This window comes from Physella acuta, unplaced genomic scaffold (assembly GCF_028476545.2).
Source record: "Physella acuta isolate Inbredline_101_S28 unplaced genomic scaffold, ASM2847654v3 ptg000209l, whole genome shotgun sequence".
NCBI classification, from domain to species: domain Eukaryota; kingdom Metazoa; phylum Mollusca; class Gastropoda; family Physidae; genus Physella; species Physella acuta.
The window spans coordinates 58,075-79,311 of NW_026731728.1; the positions used below are offsets into that span (position 1 = coordinate 58,075).

A 21,237-nucleotide genomic window follows, 5' to 3' on the forward strand; every position below is an offset into this window, starting at 1 on the left:
TTGTACCCAACCAAAACTGTACCCAACCAAACTTGTACCCAACCAAACTTGTACCCAACCAAACTTGTACCCAACCAAAACTGTACCCAACCAAAACTGTACCCAACCAAACTTGTACCCAACCAAAACTGTACCCAACCAAACTTGTACCCAACGAAAACTGTACCCAACCAAACTTGTACCCAACCAAACTTGTACCCAACCAAACTTGTACGCAACCAAAACTGTACCCAACCAAAACTGTACCCAACCAAACTTGTACCCAACCAAACTTATACCCAACCAAACTTGTACCCAACCAAAACTGTACCCAACCAAACTTGTACCCAACCAAAACTGTACCCAACCAAACTTGTACCCAACCAAAACTGTACCCAACCAAACTTGTACCCAAACTTGTACCCAACCAAAACTGTACCCAACCAAACTTGTACCCAACCAAACTTGTACCCAACCAAAACTGTACTCAACCAAACTTGTACCCAAACTTGTACCCAACCAAAACTGTACCCAACCAAACTTGTACCCAACCAAAACTGTACCCAACCAAACTTGTACCCAACCAAAACTGTACTCAACAGACGTACGGAGTGAGTACATTTTTTGTTTGATGACCAGATTTTGTTCTGGTGTAAATTGTGGGCTAATGCAGGAAAAGGTCAATTGTAGAGGCGGTTGTCTTCAATAAATACCAGACAACCCCAAATAAGCAATCTTCTTCGTTCTTAATTTTTAGAGTTAGAAAGGATCGAGCCTTAACTGCCAGAGGGTCGAACTCGAGACTTTATCAACCATGAGCTTTTGCCGACTCGACCACGCCTCCATCACAATTAAGGATACGTGTCAACTGGTTATGCGCCATTCAATGATTCATTGACTCCGATTTCAGCCTGCTTTTCTTTTTGGATTTGCTTCCATAGCCTTTGTCAAACCAAGAACAAACTACAAGGCATGTCCTTAAGGTTTAGTTTGCTTACTTGATAGAATACCGTTTGATATTTTTCTCACCTAATTGCCTTGGAGTGTTGGTTTACAGCTAAAATTAGATTATGAATTCAATTATTCCACGTTACAGAGTTATAGATGTCACCTCACACAGTTATAGATGCCATCTCACACAGTTATAGATGCCATCTCACAGTTATAGATGTCATCTCACACAGTTATAGATATCACACAGTTATAGATGTCATCACACACAGTTATAGATGTCATCTCACACAGTTATAGATGTCATCTCACACAGTTATAGATGCCATCTCACAGTTATAGATGTCACCTCACAATTATAGATGTCACCTTACACAATTATAGATGTCACCTCACACAGTTATAGATGTCACCTCACAGTTATAGATGTCATCTCACACAATTATAGATGTCATCTCACACAGTTATAGATGTCACCTCACACAGTTATAGATGTCACCTCACACAGTTATAGATGTCATCTCACACAGTTATAGATGTCATCTCACACAGTTATAGATGTCATCTCACACAGTTATAGATATCATCACACAGTTATAGATGTCACCTCACAGTTATAGATGTCACCTCACACAATTATAGATGTCATCTCACACAGTTATAGATGTCATCTCACACAGTTATAGATATCATCACACAGTTATAGATGTCACCTCACAGTTATAGATGTCACCTCACACAATTATAGATGTCATCTCACACAGTTATAGATGTCATCTCACACAGTTATAGATGTCATCTCACACAGTTATAGATATCATCACACAGTTATAGATGTCACCTCACAGTTATAGATGTCACCTCACACAATTATAGATGTCATCTCACAGTTATAGATGCCATCTCACAGTTATAGATGTCACCTTACACAATTATAGATGTCATCTCACACAGTTATAGATGCCATCTCACAGTTATAGATGCCATCTCACAGTTATAGATGTCACCTTACACAATTATAGATGTCATCTCACACAGTTATAGATGCCATCTCACAGTTATAGATGCCATCTCACAGTTATAGATGTCATCTCACACAGTTATAGATATCATCACACAGTTTTAGATGTCATCTCACACAGTTATAGATGTCACCTTACACAATTATAGATGTCACCTCACAGTTATAGATGTCACCTCACACAGTTATAGATGTCATCTCACACAGTTATAGATATCATCACACAGTTATAGATGTCACCTCACAGTTATAGATGTCACCTCACACAGTTATAGATGTCATCTCACAGTTATAGATGCCATCTCACAGTTATAGATGTCACCTTACACAATTATAGATGTCATCTCACACAGTTATAGATGCCATCTCACAGTTATAGATGTCACCTTACACAATTATAGATGTCACCTCACAGTTATAGATGTCACCTCACACAGTTATAGATGTCACCTCACAGTTATAGATGTCACCTTACACAATTATAGATGTCATCTCACAGTTATAGATGTCACCTCACACAGTTATAGATGCCATCTCACAGTTATAGATGCCATCTCACAGTTATAGATGTCACCTTACACAATTATAGATGTCATCTCACACAGTTATAGATGTCATCTCACAGTTATAGATGTCACCTCACACAGTTATAGATGTCACCTCACACAGTTATAGATGCCATCTCACAGTTATAGATGTCATCTCACACAGTTATAGATATCATCACACAGTTATAGATGTCACCTCACAGTTATAGATGTCACCTCACACAGTTATAGATGTCATCTCACACAGTTATAGATGTCATCTCACACAGTTATAGATGTCATCTCACAGTTATAGATGTCACCTCACACAATTATAGATGTCATCTCACACAGTTATAGATGTCATCTCACACAGTTATAGATGTCATCTCACACAGTTATAGATGTCATCTCACAGTTATAGATGTCACCTCACACAATTATAGATGTCATCTCACACAGTTATAGATGTCATCTCACACAGTTATAGATGTCATCTCACACAGTTATAGATGTCACCTCACACAGTTATAGATGTCATCTCACACAGTTATAGATGTCATCTCACACAGTTATAGATGTCATCTCACAGTTATAGATGTCACCTCACACAATTATAGATGTCATCTCACACAGTTATAGATGTCATCTCACACAGTTATAGATGTCATCTCACACAGTTATAGATGTCATCTCACACAGTTATAGATGTCATCTCACACAGTTATAGATGTCATCTCACAGTTATAGATGTCACCTCACAGTTATAGATGTCATCTCACACAGTCATAGGTGTCATCTCACACCGCAGTGGTATATGGGTACCATTTTAAAAGGATAGTAGTAAATGGGTACTGGTAGGATATTTATAGGAATGTCGTAAAATCGTAATAGGATAATGAAAATGTTTAGAACTTTGGAACGCAGGGGAGAGTGATTTGCCCACTGAATGGTGGGGAGGGGGGGGGGCGCCTAACAGGTAGATCTAGATCTGGGTGCCACAAGTGTGGGTAACAGGACAAAACGCCCCTACATGGGGGGGGGGGGGTCACAGTTGACGTCGCCAAGTGGAGTAGGGTGTCATTCTGGGGGGGGGGGGCATCAATAGGTAACCAGGCAGGTAAACACACACACACACCGCCTGGCTGAGCCGTTGGTCATGCCGCTGGCTGCGCGCGCAGATTCCGCGTCACGCGCGAGGTGGACGGGACGAGGACAGTGTGAGCCGCTGCTGGCACCAGCTCTTCAGGTTCTAGGCAAAGGGAAGCTACACAGGAACAACACAGGACCTACACAACATACACAGGACACCTACACAGGACCTACACAAGAACAGCACCTACACAGGACCTGCAGAACATACACAGCACATACACAGGACACCTACACAGGACCTACACAAGAACAGCACCTACACAGGACTGTGAACGGGATTTTATTCCGCAAAAAACAGTAAGTGCACGATTTTCATCTTGTTTGACCAGTTTTCTACTGCGTGACGCATGCGCATTGTAGATGTCAACAAAAACATGTCGGGGTAAACTGACCTGTTACTACACGCCATGGTCGTGTAGGGGCATATAAGACAGTCGTGGTTTGGTCTAGTTGAGGTCAGGTAATGTTTTGGTCTAGTTGAGGTCAGGTAATGTTTTGGTCTAGTTGAGGTCAGGTAATGTTTTGGTCTAGTTAAGGTCAGGTAATGTTTTGGTCTAGTTGAGGTCATGTAATGTTTTGGTCTAGTTGAGGTCAGGTAATGTTTTGGTGAAGTTGAGGTCTAGTAATGTTTTGGTCTAGTTAAGCTCATGTAATGTTTTGGTCTAGTTGAGGTCTAGTAATGTATTGGTCAAGTTGAGTTCAGGTAATGTTTTGGTGAAGTTGAGGTCATGTAATGTTTTGGTCTAGTTGAGGTCATGTAATGTTTTGGTCTAGTTGAGGTCATGTAATGTTTTGGTCTAAACCAACCTGTAAGATAATGAAGGTCTCAGTAAGCCCAGTTTAGTTAAGCCAATGCCAGCCAATGCCAGACTCTCAAAGATCACGGTTCATCCTCTCTTCCTCTCCCCCCCCCCACCCAACTCTTTTAAGCAAACAATGGTTACGCTTATGATCGATAATATTATAAAAATCGATTACATGCAAAGGAGAAATAAGAGAGAGAGTGAGAGATGGAGGGAGATGGAGGGAAAGCTAAACATGTCATTAATTAATTCTCAGCTGGATGCTTACATTTGCTAGGGTCTAGATTACATTTACTGGGGTCTAGATTACCTTTACTGGGGTCTAGATTACCTTTACTGGGGTCTAGATTACATTTACTGGGGTCTAGATTACATTTACTCTGGTCTAGATTACATTTACTGGGTTCTAGATTACATTTACTGGGGTCTAGATTACATTTACTGGGGTCTAGATTACATTTACTGGGGTCTAGATTACATTTACTCTGGTCTAGATTACATTTACTGGGGTCTAGATTACATATACTCTGGTCTAGATTACATTTACTGGGGTCTAGATTACATTTACTGGGGTCTAGATTACATTTACTCTGGTCTAGATTACATTTGCTGGGGTCTAGATTACATTTGCTGGGGTCTAGATTACATTTACTGGGGTCTAGATTACATTTACTCGGGTCTAGATTACATTTAATGGGGTCTAGATTACATTTACTGGGGTCTAGATTACATTTACTGGGGTCTAAATTACATTTACTCGGGTCTAGATTACATTTACTGGGGTCTAGATTACATTTACTCGGGTCTAGATTACATTTACTGGGGTCTAGATTACATTTACTGGGGTCTAGATTACATTTACTCGGGTCTAGATTACATTTACTGGGGTCTAGATTACATTTACTGGGGTCTAGATTACATTTACTGGGGTCTAGATTACATTTACTGGGGTCTAGATTACATTTACTCGGGTCTAGATTACATTTACTGGGGTCTAGATTACATTTACTGGGGTCTAGATTACATTTACCCGGGTCTAGATTACATTTACTGGGGTCTAGATTACATTTACTGGGGTCTAGATTACATTTACTCGGGTCTAGATTACATTTACTCTGGTCTAGATTACATTTACTGGGTTCTAGATTACATTTGCTGGGGTCTAGATTACATTTACTGGGGTCTAGATTACATTTACTCGGGTCTAGATTACATTTACTCTGGTCTAGATTACATTTGCTGGGGTCTAGATTACATTTACTCTGGTCTAGATTACATTTACTCTGGTGTAGATTACATTTACTCTGGTCTAGATTACATTTACTCGGGTCTAGATTACATTTGCTGGGGTCTAGATTACATTTACTCTGGTCTAGATTACATTTACTGGGTTCTAGATTACATTTACTCGGGTCTAGATTACATTTACTCGGGTCTAGATTACATTTACTCTGGTCTAGATTACATTTACTGGGTTCTAGATTACATTTACTCGGGTCTAGATTACATTTACTCTGGTCTAGATTACATTTACTGGGTTCTAGATTACATTTGCTGGGGTCTAGATTACATTTACTCTGGTCTAGATTACATTTACTCTGGTCTAGATTACATTTACTCTGGTCTAGATTACATTTACTCGGGTCTAGATTACATTTGCTGGGGTCTAGATTACATTTACTCTGGTCTAGATTACATTTACTGGGTTCTAGATTACATTTACTCGGGTCTAGATTACATTTACTCGGGTCTAGATTACATTTACTCTGGTCTAGATTACATTTACTGGGTTCTAGATTACATTTACTCGGGTCTAGATTACATTTACTCTGGTCTAGATTACATTTACTGGGTTCTAGATTACATTTACTGGGTTCTAGATTACATTTGCTGGGGTCTAGATTACATTTACTCGGGTCTAGATTACATTTGCTCGGGTCTAGATTACATTTACTCTGGTCTAGATTACATATACTCTGGTCTAGATTACATTTACTCTGGTCTAGATTACATTTACTCGGGTCTAGATTACATTTGCTGGGGTCTAGATTACATTTACTCTGGTCTAGATTACATTTACTGGGTTCTAGATTACATTTACTCGGGTCTAGATTACATTTACTCGGGTCTAGATTACATTTACTCTGGTCTAGATTACATTTACTGGGTTCTAGATTACATTTACTCGGGTCTAGATTACATTTACTCTGGTCTAGATTACATTTACTCTGGTCTAGATTACATTTACTGGGTTCTAGATTACATTTACTCGGGTCTAGATTACATTTACTGGTGTCTAGATTACATTTACTGGGGTCTAGATTACATTTACTGGGGTCTAGATTACATTTACTCGGTTCTAGATTACATTTGCTGGGGTCTAGATTACATTTGCTGGGGTCTAGATTACATTTGCTGGGGTCTAGATTACATTTACTCTGGTCTAGATTAGATTTACTGGGTTTTAGATTACATTTGCTGGGTTCTAGATTACATTTACTCGGGTCTAGATTACATTTACTCTGGCCTAGATTACATTTACTCGGGTCTAGATTACATTTACTCGGGTCAAGATTACATTTGCTGGGGTCTAGATTACATTTACTGGCGTCTAGATTACATTTACTCTAGTCTAGATTACATTTACTGGGTTCTAGATTACATTTGCTGGGGTCTAGATTACATATACTCTGGTCTAGATTACATTTACTGTGTTCTAGATTACATTTGCTGGGTTCTAGATTACATTTACTCGGGTCTAGATTACATTTACTCTGGCCTAGATTACATTTACTGGGTTCTAGATTACATTTGCTGGGGTCTAGATTACATATACTCTGGTCTAGATTACATTTACTCTGGTCTAGATTACATTTACTCGGGTCTAGATTACATTTGCTGGGGTCTAGATTACATTTACTCTGGCCTAGATTACATTTGCTGGGGTCTAGATTACATTTACTCTGATCTAGATTACATTTACTGGGGTCTAGATTACATTTGCTGGGGTCTAGATTACATTTACTGGGGTCTAGATTACATTTACTCGGGTCTAGATTACATTTACTCGGGTCTAGATTACATTTACTGGGGTCTAGATTACATTTACTCGGGTCTAGATTACATTTACTCGGGTCTAGATTACATTTACTGGGTTCTAGATTACATTTACTCTGGTCTAGATTACATTTGCTGGGGTCTAGATTACATTTACTGGGGTCTAGATTACATTTACTCGGGTCTAGATTACATTTACTGGGGTCTAGATTACATTTACTGGGGTCTAGATTACATTTACTGGGGTCTAGATTACATTTACTCGGGTCTAGATTACATTTACTCGGGTCTAGATTACATTTACTGGGGTCTAGATTACATTTACTCGGGTCTAGATTACATTTACTCGGGTCTAGATTACATTTACTGGGGTCTAGATTACATTTACTGGGGTCTAGATTACATTTACTCGGGTCTAGATTACATTTACTGGGGTCTAGATTACATTTACTGGGGTCTAGATTACATTTACTGGGGTCTAGATTACATTTACTCGGGTCTAGATTACATTTACTGGGGTCTAGATTACATTTACTGGGGTCTAGATTACATTTATTGGGGTCTAGATTACATTTACTCGGGTCTAGATTACATTTACTGGGGTCTAGATTACATTTACTGGGGTCTAGATTACATTTACTCGGGTCTAGATTACATTTACTGGGTTCTAGATTACATTTGCTGGGGTCTAGATTACATTTACTGGGGTCTAGATTACATTTACTTGGGTCTAGATTACATTTACTCTGGTCTAGATTACATTTGCTGGGGTCTAGATTACATTTACTCTGGTCTAGATTACATTTACTCTGGTGTAGATTACATTTACTCTGGTCTAGATTACATTTACTGGGGTCTAGATTACATTTGCTGGGGTCTAGATTACATTTACTCTGGTCTAGATTACATTTACTGGGTTCTAGATTACATTTACTCGGGTCTAGATTACATTTACTCGGGTCTAGATTACATTTACTCTGGTCTAGATTACATTTACTGGGTTCTAGATTACATTAACTCGGGCCTAGATTACATTTACTCTGGTCTAGATTACATTTACTGGGTTCTAGATTACATTTGCTGGGGTCTAGATTACATTTACTCTGGTCTAGATTACATTTACTCTGGTCTAGATTACATTTACTCTGGTCTAGATTACATTTACTCGGGTCTAGATTACATTTGCTGGGGTCTAGATTACATTTACTCTGGTCTAGATTACATTTACTGGGTTCTAGATTACATTTGCTGGGGTCTAGATTACATATACTCTGGTCTAGATTACATTTACTGGGTTCTAGATTACATTTGCTGGGTTCTAGATTACATTTACTCGGGTCTAGATTACATTTACTCTGGCCTAGATTACATTTACTGGGTTCTAGATTACATTTGCTGGGGTCTAGATTACATATACTCTGGTCTAGATTACATTTACTCTGGTCTAGATTACATTTACTCGGGTCTAGATTACATTTGCTGGGGTCTAGATTACATTTACTCTGGCCTAGATTACATTTGCTGGGGTCTAGATTACATTTACTCTGATCTAGATTACATTTACTGGGGTCTAGATTACATTTGCTGGGGTCTAGATTACATTTACTGGGGTCTAGATTACATTTACTCGGGTCTAGATTACATTTACTCGGGTCTAGATTACATTTACTGGGGTCTAGATTACATTTACTCGGGTCTAGATTACATTTACTCGGGTCTAGATTACATTTACTGGGTTCTAGATTACATTTACTCTGGTCTAGATTACATTTGCTGGGGTCTAGATTACATTTACTGGGGTCTAGATTACATTTACTCGGGTCTAGATTACATTTACTGGGGTCTAGATTACATTTACTGGGGTCTAGATTACATTTACTGGGGTCTAGATTACATTTACTCGGGTCTAGATTACATTTACTCGGGTCTAGATTACATTTACTGGGGTCTAGATTACATTTACTCGGGTCTTGATTACATTTACTCGGGTCTAGATTACATTTACTGGGGTCTAGATTACATTTACTGGGGTCTAGATTACATTTACTCGGGTCTAGATTACATTTACTGGGGTCTAGATTACATTTACTGGGGTCTAGATTACATTTACTGGGGTCTAGATTACATTTACTCGGGTCTAGATTACATTTACTGGGGTCTAGATTACATTTACTGGGGTCTAGATTACATTTATTGGGGTCTAGATTACATTTACTCGGGTCTAGATTACATTTACTGGGGTCTAGATTACATTTACTGGGGTCTAGATTACATTTACTCGGGTCTAGATTACATTTACTGGGGTCTAGATTACATTTACTGGGGTCTAGATTACATTTACTCGGGTCTAGATTACATTTACTCTGGTCTAGATTACATTTACTGGGTTCTAGATTACATTTGCTGGGGTCTAGATTACATTTACTGGGGTCTAGATTACATTTACTTGGGTCTAGATTACATTTACTCTGGTCTAGATTACATTTGCTGGGGTCTAGATTACATTTACTCTGGTCTAGATTACATTTACTCTGGTGTAGATTACATTTACTCTGGTCTAGATTACATTTACTGGGGTCTAGATTACATTTGCTGGGGTCTAGATTACATTTACTCTGGTCTAGATTACATTTACTGGGTTCTAGATTACATTTACTCGGGTCTAGATTACATTTACTCGGGTCTAGATTACATTTACTCTGGTCTAGATTACATTTACTGGGTTCTAGATTACATTAACTCGGGTCTAGATTACATTTACTCTGGTCTAGATTACATTTACTGGGTTCTAGATTACATTTGCTGGGGTCTAGATTACATTTACTCTGGTCTAGATTACATTTACTCTGGTCTAGATTACATTTACTCTGGTCTAGATTACATTTACTCGGGTCTAGATTACATTTGCTGGGGTCTAGATTACATTTACTCTGGTCTAGATTACATTTACTGGGTTCTAGATTACATTTACTCGGGTCTAGATTACATTTAATCGGGTCTAGATTACATTTACTCTGGTCTAGATTACATTTACTGGGTTCTAGATTACATTTACTCGGGTCTAGATTACATTTACTCTGGTCTAGATTACATTTACTGGGTTCTAGATTACATTTACTGGGTTCTAGATTACATTTGCTGGGGTCTAGATTACATTTACTCGGGTCTAGATTACATTTGCTCGGGTCTAGATTACATTTACTCTGGTCTAGATTACATATACTCTGGTCTAGATTACATTTACTCTGGTCTAGATTACATTTACTCGGGTCTAGATTACATTTGCTGGGGTCTAGATTACATTTACTCTGGTCTAGATTACATTTACTGGGTTCTAGATTACATTTACTCGGGTATAGATTACATTTACTCGGGTCTAGATTACATTTACTCTGGTCTAGATTACATTTACTGGGTTCTAGATTACATTTACTCAGGTCAAGATTACATTTACTCTGGTCTAGATTACATTTACTCTGGTCTAGATTACATTTACTGGGTTCTAGATTACATTTACTCGGGTCTAGATTACATTTACTGGTGTCTAGATTACATTTACTGGGGTCTAGATTACATTTACTGGGGTCTAGATTACATTTACTGGGTTCTAGATTACATTTGCTGGGGTCTAGATTACATTTGCTGGGGTCTAGATTATATTTGCTGGGGTCTAGATTACATTTACTCTGGTCTAGATTAGATTTACTGGGTTTTAGATTACATTTGCTGGGTTCTAGATTACATTTACTCGGGTCTAGATTACATTTACTCTGGCCTAGATTACATTTACTCGGGTCTAGATTACATTTACTCGGGTCTAGATTACATTTGCTGGGGTCTAGATTACATTTACTGGCGTCTAGATTACATTTACTCTAGTCTAGATTACATTTACTGGGTTCTAGATTACATTTGCTGGGGTCTAGATTACATATACTCTGGTCTAGATTACATTTACTGGGTTCTAGATTACATTTGCTGGGTTCTAGATTACATTTACTCGGGTCTAGATTACATTTACTCTGGCCTAGATTACATTTACTGGGTTTTAGATTACATTTGCTGGGGTCTAGATTACATATACTCTGGTCTAGATTACATTTACTCTGGTCTAGATTACATTTACTCGGGTCTAGATTACATTTGCTGGGGTCTAGATTACATTTACTCTGGCCTAGATTACATTTGCTGGGGTCTAGATTACATTTACTCTGGTCTAGATTACATTTACTGGGGTCTAGATTACATTTGCTGGGGTCTAGATTACATTTACTGGGGTCTAGATTACATTTACTCGGGTCTAGATTACATTTACTCGGGTCTAGATTACATTTACTGGGGTCTAGATTACATTTACTCGGGTCTAGATTACATTTACTCGGGTCTAGATTACATTTACTGGGTTCTAGATTACATTTACTCTGGTCTAGATTACATTTACTCGGGTCTAGATTACATTTACTCGGGTCTAGATTACATTTGCTGGGGTCTAGATTACATTTACTGGCGTCTAGATTACATTTACTGGGGTCTAGATTACATATACTCTGGTCTAGATTACATTTACTCTGGTCTAGATTACATTTACTGGGGTCTAGATTACATTTACTCGGGTCTAGATTACATATACTCTGGTCTAGATTACATTTACTGGGGTCTAGATTACATATACTCTGGTCTAGATTACATTTACTGGGTTCTAGATTACATTTGCTGGGGTCTAGATTACATTTACTGGGGTCTAGATTACATTTACTCTGGTCTAGATTACATTTACTCGGGTCTAGATTACATTTGCTCGGGTCTAGATTACATTTACTCGGGTCTAGATTACATTTACTCGGGTCTAGATTACATTTACTGGGGTCTAGATTACATTTACTCGGGTCTAGATTACATTTGCTGGGGTCTAGATTACATTTACTGGGGTCTAGATTACATTTACTGGGGTCTAGATTACATTTACTGGGGTCTAGATTACATTTACTGGGGTCTAGATTACATTTACTCTGGTCTAGATTACATTTACTCTGGTCTAGATTACATTTACTCGGGTCTAGATTACATTTGCTGGGGTCTAGATTACATTTACTCGGGTCTAGATTACATTTACTCTGGTCTAGATTACATTTTCTGGGGTCTAGATTACATTTGCTGGGGTCTAGATTACATATACTCTGGTCTAGATTACATTTACTCGGGTCTAGATTACATTTGCTGGGGTCTAGATTACATATACTCTGGTCTAGATTACATTTACTCGGGTCTAGATTACATTTACTCTGGTCTAGATTACATTTACTCGGGTCTAGATTACATTTACTGGGGGCTAGATTACATATACTGGGGTCTAGATTACATTTACTGGGGTCTAGATTACATTTACTCTGGTCTAGATTACATTTTCTGTGGTCTAGATTACATTTACTGGGGTCTAGATTACATTTGCTGGGGTCTAGATTACATTTACTGGGGTCTAGATTACATATACTCTGGTCTAGATTACATTTGCTATGCCTAGATCTGGTGATTTTATTAGGCAAAAAAATTTTGTTGGCCATTTTCTACTTTAGGCTAGCCAGAAAACATGATGTTTATAGATTGGACAGTTGTGTTTTTGTGCAGCCCTTATTGTAGTAGATTGTTTTAGTGAATTTGCTATGTGTGATTAGATGTTTTAGTAATATGGCCATGTGTTTGGTTGATGTGTCATTGTTTTGGTAGATTGGCCATGTTTTATTATATTTGGTCATGTTTTTGGTAGTTTGGCCATGTTAGAAGAGACTGGCCATATTTTAGCAGCAAAGTCAGCACGAAGTGTGAGACTGGTTGAAAACTCCCCGTGTGTCGGCCAGAAATCAATAAGATATTTCCAGATGGAATAGATTCATTCATCTTTAAGATGTAACGCCTCTCAGCTCTGAGACAAATGTCGCAATCTTTTGGCTGACACCAAACCGCAGTATTTTGGGTGCCATTACACCCATATATATATATATATATATACATATATATATATATATATGTATATATATATATATATATATATATATATATATATATATATATATATATATATATATATATATATATATATATATATATATATATATATATGGTGACAGGACAAATGATCTCAGGACAAATTATCTCAGACAAAATATCTCAGACAAAATATCTCACGGACAAATGATCTCAGGACAAATGATCTCAAGGACAAATGATCTCACGGACAAAAGATACCAGGACAAAATATATCAGGACAAATGATACCACGGACAATTGATCTCAGACAAAATATCTCAGACAAAATATCTCACACCTAAATTTTAATAGTGTATTGGGTGACTTTAGTTGATCTGAACAATTTTTAATAACTGTCGTATGGTTTTGTTTAATATGTTTAATATTGTTTATAGGCCCATATGATAATTGTAAGAAATGTTTGCCGTATAAATTTATCATATTGCACTTTTAAAATTGTATATTGCATTTTAAAATTAGGATTATTACTATAGAAAATTAAAGAAATTGTTCGATAGACCGCGTAGGCGGGCTTGCCAAACATGAGACAATCCAACCATGTCAGGTGGACGAAACTAGATCAAAGAGGATGAAAAAACAATAGAGAAACACCTTCGTATCAAGGTGGCAGCCCGCTTTGATGGTAGAGACATGCCTTAAGGGAAAGACATCCGCCCTCCATGAACAATACAACTAATAGCTAAATTCAATAGTTATGCGTCGGTCACACCTTAGTGATCAGGTGAATAATGCTTATTTAATACAAACAGCGGTCATCGCGGAGTTAGAACATGTCGAGCAAGAGTTCACACAATACATGATCACATAGTATTGGAGAGGTGTGATCATAACGATGTACTGTCAGCAAAGAAACGTAAACGTTATGTTTGTGTTGATCATGCAATAAAAACAATAATTTTACGTTACGAACCTAGAGACCCATTAATATTTTTGAAAGATATTTCGCATGTTTTAAACATTATTGTTGTATAGCTACCGTTACTTTGTTTTATACATTATCATTTATCATACCTTTCAGGCTAAAGGAGAAAGTTTGTTTTAATTATTATTTTTTTTCAAATCAAAGGCCATTACAAAGATTAAGTTAAATAAATCTTTTGATGGTTTGTTAAGTTTAACAAATTCATTTTATTCACAATTATGATGCGTAAAGAAAGTAAACAAAACCATATTGACAGTCAATTTAAAAAAAAGTTCAAATGAACTAAAATCATTGTACATACTATCAACATTTTGCTGTGAGATATTTTGTCTGAGATATTTTGTCTGAGATCATTTGTCCATGATATCATTTGTCCTGATATATTTTGTCCTGGTATCTTTTGTCCTTGAGATCATTTGTCCTTGAGATCATTTGTCCTGAGATCATTTGTCCTGAAATCATTTGTCATGGAACCATATATATATATATATATATATATATATATATATATATATATATATATATATATATATATATATATATATATATATGGGTGTGTCTGTGTCTGTCTTGTAGTTTTATAGGTGCCACCGTTTTTACTCTTTCGCATAACGTAAAGAAAATATTAAATATTAAATTGCTAAAACATATTAAACGGATTAATGTCAAGTATCATTTTTGTTTAGATTCCTAGAAAACGTGGATACGTTTTAATAATAATAGGGTCGAAAAAACTAATTAAGCTGTATTTTTCAAAGGGAGGTAATTTGAAAATAAATTTAACTCACGCTAATAAAAAAAGTGAATGCAAAATCTCCAGGAGTAATATAATTAGCAAAATGTGAATGCAAATTATGTTGACGTGTAAGAGGACATTATTGTTGGAATATTATAATTAGCATGGTTTGATAAAAGGCTATCTTTTATTTATTTTATTCACTGAACGTACTGTTTACTAATGATAATTTTTAATTAACTATTCCGCAACATTATACACTTGTCATCACGTTCATTAGGTGCGCAATGGTTTAAATCATGAAAATCTATTGTGAATTTTTTAAATTTAAAGAACTGGGAAAAAAATGCATACGTTGATAAAGTGCTATATTGTAGGTAAAATATGGATATTTAAAATACTGCCTTTTTAAAATTTTATACACTGAACGTACTGTTTACTAATTATCATTCTATCTTTCTGTTTGCGGACAAGTTGGGGTTTTTATAGTCATTCACTGAATCAGGCGCGTCCGCCGGCGGTATGTTTTCTTGTGTGTTGTGTTGTGTTTGTGTTGTGCTTGTATTGTGTTTGTTTTGTGTTGTGTTTGTGCTGTGTTCGTGTTGTGTTTAGTTTTGTTCTGTTCCCAAGTTGGTACATTTAAAAAAAGATTTACCGTGGCGGAGCACAAGTATGCAGCTAGTACACACACATATATATATATATATATATATATATATATATATATATATATATATATATATATATATATATATATATATATATATATATATATATATATATATAATATTTTCCAGATGAGATGCTGGTGACTCTAGTGTGAGTGTTTGAGACAGGTACAGGTGACACATTCAAGCAGGTGAGACCTCAAGGTCACGTGATGGCAGGATGACGTCAAGAATGCTCGATATCACTTTGCTCATCTTATGCGCATGTGTCAAGGTGGCCTTACAGAATGAATCGCCCGGGAAGAACGGTAAATGATGTGGTCAGTGGTGTGGTAAGTGGTGTGGTCAGTGGTGTGGTCAGTGGTGTGGTCAGTGGTGTGGTCAGTGGTGTGATCAGTGGTGTGGTCAGTGGTGTGGTCAGTGGTGTGGTCAGTGGTGTGGTCAGTGGTGTGGTCAGTGGTGTGGTCAGTGGTGTGGTCAGTGGTTTCAGTGGTGTGGTCAGTGGTGTGGTGTGGTCAGTGGTGTGGTCAGTGGTGTGGTCAGTGGTGTGGTCAGTAGTGTGGTCAGTGGTGTGGTCAGTGGTGTGGTCAGTGGTGTCAGTGGTGTGGTCAGTGGTGTGGTCAGTGGTGTGGTCAGTGGTGTGGTCAGTGGTGTGGTCAGTGGTGTGGTCAGTGGTGTCAGTGGTGTGGTCAGTGGTGTGGTCAGTGGTGTGGTCAGTGGTGTCAGTGGTGTGGTCAGTGGTGTGGTCTGTGGTGTGGACAGTGGTGTGGTCAGTGGTGTGGTCAGTGGTGTGGTCAGTGGTGTGGTCAGTGGTGTCAGTGGTGTGGAAGAATTCTTTTGGTACTTTTGACTGGATGACCAGTACTGACTCGCCCAAATCTAAACTACCAAAAAGTTAGTACACAATTTTCGGACAACTTAACCACTGCTGTAGTGTAGGATTTAACCAAAGCTTTAGTGTAGGATTTAACCAAAGCTGTAGTGTAGGATTTAACCAAAGCTGTAGTGTAGGATTTAACCAAAGCTGTAGTGTAGGATTCAACCAAAGCTGTAGTGTAGGATTTAACCAAAGCTGTAGTGTGGGATTTAACCAAAGCTGTAGTGTAGGATTTAACCAAAGCTGTAGTGTAGGATTTAACCAAAGCTGTAGTGTAGGATTTAACCAAAGCTGTAGTGTAGGATTTAACCAAAGCTGTAGTGTAGGATTTAACCAAAGCTGTAGTGTAGGATTTAACCAAAGCTGTAGTGTAGGATTTAACCAAAGCTGTAGTGTAGGATTTAACCAAAGCTGTAGTGTAGGATTTAACCAAAGCTGTAGTGTAGGATTCAACCAAAGCTGTAGTGTAGGATTCAACCAAAGCTGTAGTGTAGGATTTAACCAAAGCTGTAGTGTAGGATTTAACCAAAGCTGTAGTGTAGGATTTAACCAAAGCTGTAGTGTAGGATTTAACCAAAGCTGTAGTGTAGGATTTAACCAAAGCTGTAGTGTAGGATTTAACCAAAGCTGTAGTGTAGGATTTAACCAAAGCTGTAGTGTAAGATTTAACTAAAGCTGTAGTGTAGGATTTAACCAAAGCTGTAGTGTAGGATTTAACCAAAGCTGTAGTGTAGGATTTAACCAAAGCTGTAGTGTAGGATTTAACCAAAGCTGTAGTGTAGGATTTAACCAAAGCTGTAGTGTAGGATTTAACCAAAGCTGTAGTGTAGGATTCAACCAAAGCTGTAGTGTAGGATTTAACCAAAGCTGTAGTGTAGGATTCAACCAAAGCTGTAGTGTAGGATTCAACCAAAGCTGTAGTGTAGGATTCAACCAAAGCTGTAGTGTAGGATTCAACCAAAGCTGTAGTGTAGGATTTAACCAAAGCTGTAGTGTAGGATTTAACCAAAGCTGTAGTGTAGGATTTAACCAAAGCTGTAGTGTAGGATTTAACCAAAGCTGTAGTGTAATATTTAACCAAAGCTGCAGTGTAGGATTTAACCAAAGCTGTAGTGTAGGATTTAACCAAAGCTGTAGTGTAGAATTTAACCAAAGCTGTAGTGTAGGATTTAACCAAAGCTGTAGTGTAGGATTTAACCAAAGCTGTAGTGTAGGATTCAACCAAAGCTGTAGTGTAGGATTTAACCAAAGCTGTAGTGTAGGATTTAACCAAAGCTGTAGTGTAGGATTTAACCAAAGCTGTAGTGTAGGATTTAACCAAAGCTGTAGTGTAGGATTTAACCAAAGCTGTAGTGTAGGATTTAACAAAAGCTGTAGTGTAGGATTTAACCAAAGCTGTAGTGTAGGATTTAACCAAAGCTATAGTGTAGGATTTAACCAAAGCTATAGTGTAGGATTTAACCAAAGCTGTAGTGTAGGATATAACCAAAGCTGTAGTGTAGGATTTAACCAAAGCTGTAGTGTAGGATTTAACCAAAGCTGTAGTGTAGGATTTAACCAAAGCTGTAGTGTAGGATTTAACCAAAGCTGTAGTGTAGGATTTAACCAAAGCTGTAGTGTAGGATTTAACCAAGGATGTAGTGTAGGATTTAACCAAAGCTGTAGTGTAGGATTTAACCAAAGCTGTAGTGTAGGATTCAACCAAGGCTGTAGTGTAGGATTTAACCAAAGCTGTAGTGTAGGATTTAACCAAAGCTGTAGTGTAGGATTTAACCAAAGCTGTAGTGTAGGATTTAACCAAAGCTGTAGTGTAGGATTTAACCAAAGCTGTAGTGTAGGATTTAACCAAAGCTGTAGTGTAGGATTTAACCAAAGCTGTAGTGTAGGATTTAACCAAAGCTGTAGTGTAGGATTTAACCAAAGCTATAGTGTAGGATTTAACCAAAGCTGTAGTGTAGGATTTAACCAAAGCTGTAGTGTAGGATTTAACCAAAGCTGTAGTGTAGGATTTAACCAAAGCTGTAGTGTAGGATTTAACCAAAGCTGTAGTGTAGGATTTAACTAAAGCTGTAGTGTAGGATTTAACCAAAGCTGTAGTGTAGGATTTAACCAAGGATGTAGTGTAGGATTTAACCAAAGCTGTAGTGTAGGATTCAACCAAGGCTGTAGTGTAGGATTCAACCAAAGCTGTAGTGTAGGATTTAACCAAAGCTGTAGTGTAGGATTTAACCAAAGCTGTAGTGTAGGATTTAACCAAAGCTATAGTGTAGGATTTAACCAAAGCTGTAGTGTAGGATTTAACCAAAGCTGTGGTGTAGGATTTAACCAAAGCTGTAGTGTAGGATTTAACCAAGGCTGTAGTGTAGGATTTAACCAAAGCTGTAGTGTAGGATTTAACCAAAGCTGTAGTGTAGGATTTAACCAAAGCTGTAGTGTAGGATTTAACCAAAGCTGTAGTGTAGAATTTAACCAAAGCTGTAGTGTTGGATTTAACAAAAGCTGTAGTGTAGGATTTAACCAAAGCTGTAGTGTAGGATTTAACCAAAGCTGTAGTGTAGGATTTAACCAAAGCTGTAGTGTAGGATTTAACCAAAGCTGTAGTGTAGGATTTAACCAAGGCTGTAATGTAGAATTTAACCAAAGCTGTAGTGTAGGATTTAACCAAAGCTGTAGTGTAGGATTCAACCAAGGCTGTAGTGTAGGATTTAACCAAAGCTGTAGTGTAGGATTTAACCAAAGCTGTAGTGTAGGATTTAACCAAAGCTGTAGTGTAGGATTTAACCAAAGCTGTAGTGTAGGATTTAACCAAAGCTGTAGTGTAGGATTTAACCAAAGCTGTAGTGTAGGATTTAACCAAAGCTGTAGTGTAGGATTTAACCAAAGCTGTAGTGTAGGATTTAACCAAAGCTGTAGTGTAGGATTTAACCAAAGCTGTAGTGTAGGATTTAACCAAAGCTGTAGTGTAGGATTTAACCAAAGCTGTAGTGTAGGATTTAACCAAGGCTGTAGTGTAGGATTTAACCAAAGCTGTAGTGTAGGATTTAACCAAAGCTGTAGTGTAGGATTTAACCAAAGCTGTAGTGTAGGATTTAAAACCAAAGCTGTAGTGTAGAATTTAACCAAAGCTGTAGTGTTGGATTTAACAAAAGCTGTAGTGTAGGATTTAACCAAAGCTGTAGTGTAGGATTTAACCAAAGCTGTAGTGTAGGATTTAACCAAAGCTGTAGTGTAGGATTTAACCAAAGCTGTAGTGTAGGATTTAACCAAAGCTGTAGTGTAGGATTTAACCAAAGCTGTAGTGTAGGATTTAACCAAAGCTGTAGTGTAGGATTTAACCAAAGCTGTAGTGTAGGATTTAACAAAAGCTGTAGTGTAGGATTTAACCAAAGCTGTAGTGTAGGATTTAACCAAAGCTGTAGTGTAGGATTTAACCAAAGCTGTAGTGTAGGATTTAACCAAAGCTGTAGTGTAGGATTTAACCAAAGCTGTAGTGTAGGATTTAACCAAAGCTGTAGTGTAGGATTTAACCAAAGCTGTAGTGGTTCAAGACGAAAAATAAAAATTATAAACTATTTTATTATTTCATTTATGTCCTGATTGTGGGTCCAATTAACGGCCTGCCCCCCCCCCCCCCCCACCCCAACACACACACAAAGATAATGGGACCTGTGCCACTTTGTCGACCAGTGCTAGAAATACCAACATCACATAACATCACGTGACCACATAACATCACGTGATGGCGTGACAGTTTATCGCAGGACGTGGCAAACATCTGGCTATGTAATCAAATTGCGGTAATTGAATTAATGGCTTCCGTGAATCTATTAATAGATCTAAAGCAGTGATGCCCCCCCCCCCTGTTACATTCATTTGGTGACGGAGATAATTTCGTAATTTTGATAAATACTCAACGCTTACCCCTCATCCACACCACCGCCCACACATCATTCAACCCACAAGCCAACCCACGGGCCCACCCCAAACATCCACACACCCCCACCCCCACCAGCCACCCACCCCCACCAACAACCCACCCCCACCCCCACCAGCCACCCACCCCCACCAACTACCCACCCCCACCCCCACCAGCCACCCACCCCACAGTGAACAAATTTGACAAGGATTACCGCCTCAAGCTGAATACAGGAAGTTGATAACTGGGTTGGAATGTTGACAAACTAGCCATCAGGCCGTCCATTGGTTGTGGCCATCAGGCCGTCCATTGGTTGTGGCCATCAGGCCATCAGGCCGTCCATTGGTTGTGGCCATCAGGCCGTCCATTGGTTGTGGCCATCAGGCCGTCCATTGGTTGTGGCCATCAGGCCGTCCATTGGTTGTGGCCATCAGGCCGTCCATTGGTTGTGGCCTTCAGGCCGTCCATTGGTTGTGGCCATCAGGCCGTCCATTGGTTGTGGCCATCAGGCCGTCCATTGGTTGTGGCCATCAGGCCGTCCATTGGTTGTGGCCATCAGGCCGTCCATTGGTTGTGGCCA

General features: G+C 38.2%; 1 protein-coding gene across 2 annotated transcripts in view; it reads left to right on the top strand.

The window, feature by feature from the left end:
• The first annotated feature begins 3,678 nt into the window (after positions 1-3,678).
• The window catches only part of LOC131937416 (uncharacterized), a 30,711-nt gene continuing 13,152 nt past the window's right edge, over positions 3,679-21,237 (top strand). The window contains exons 1-2 of one of the 2 annotated variants that reach the window (XM_059294817.1): positions 3,679-3,930; positions 15,994-16,172. In XM_059294817.1, the coding sequence (XP_059150800.1) occupies positions 16,085-16,172 (88 nt within the window). In that variant the 5' untranslated portion in view covers positions 3,679-3,930; positions 15,994-16,084. Of the gene's footprint in view, positions 3,931-3,989; positions 4,094-15,993; positions 16,173-21,237 lie in introns of those variants that run through there. The other variant, XM_059294818.1, reaches the window with a different exon arrangement.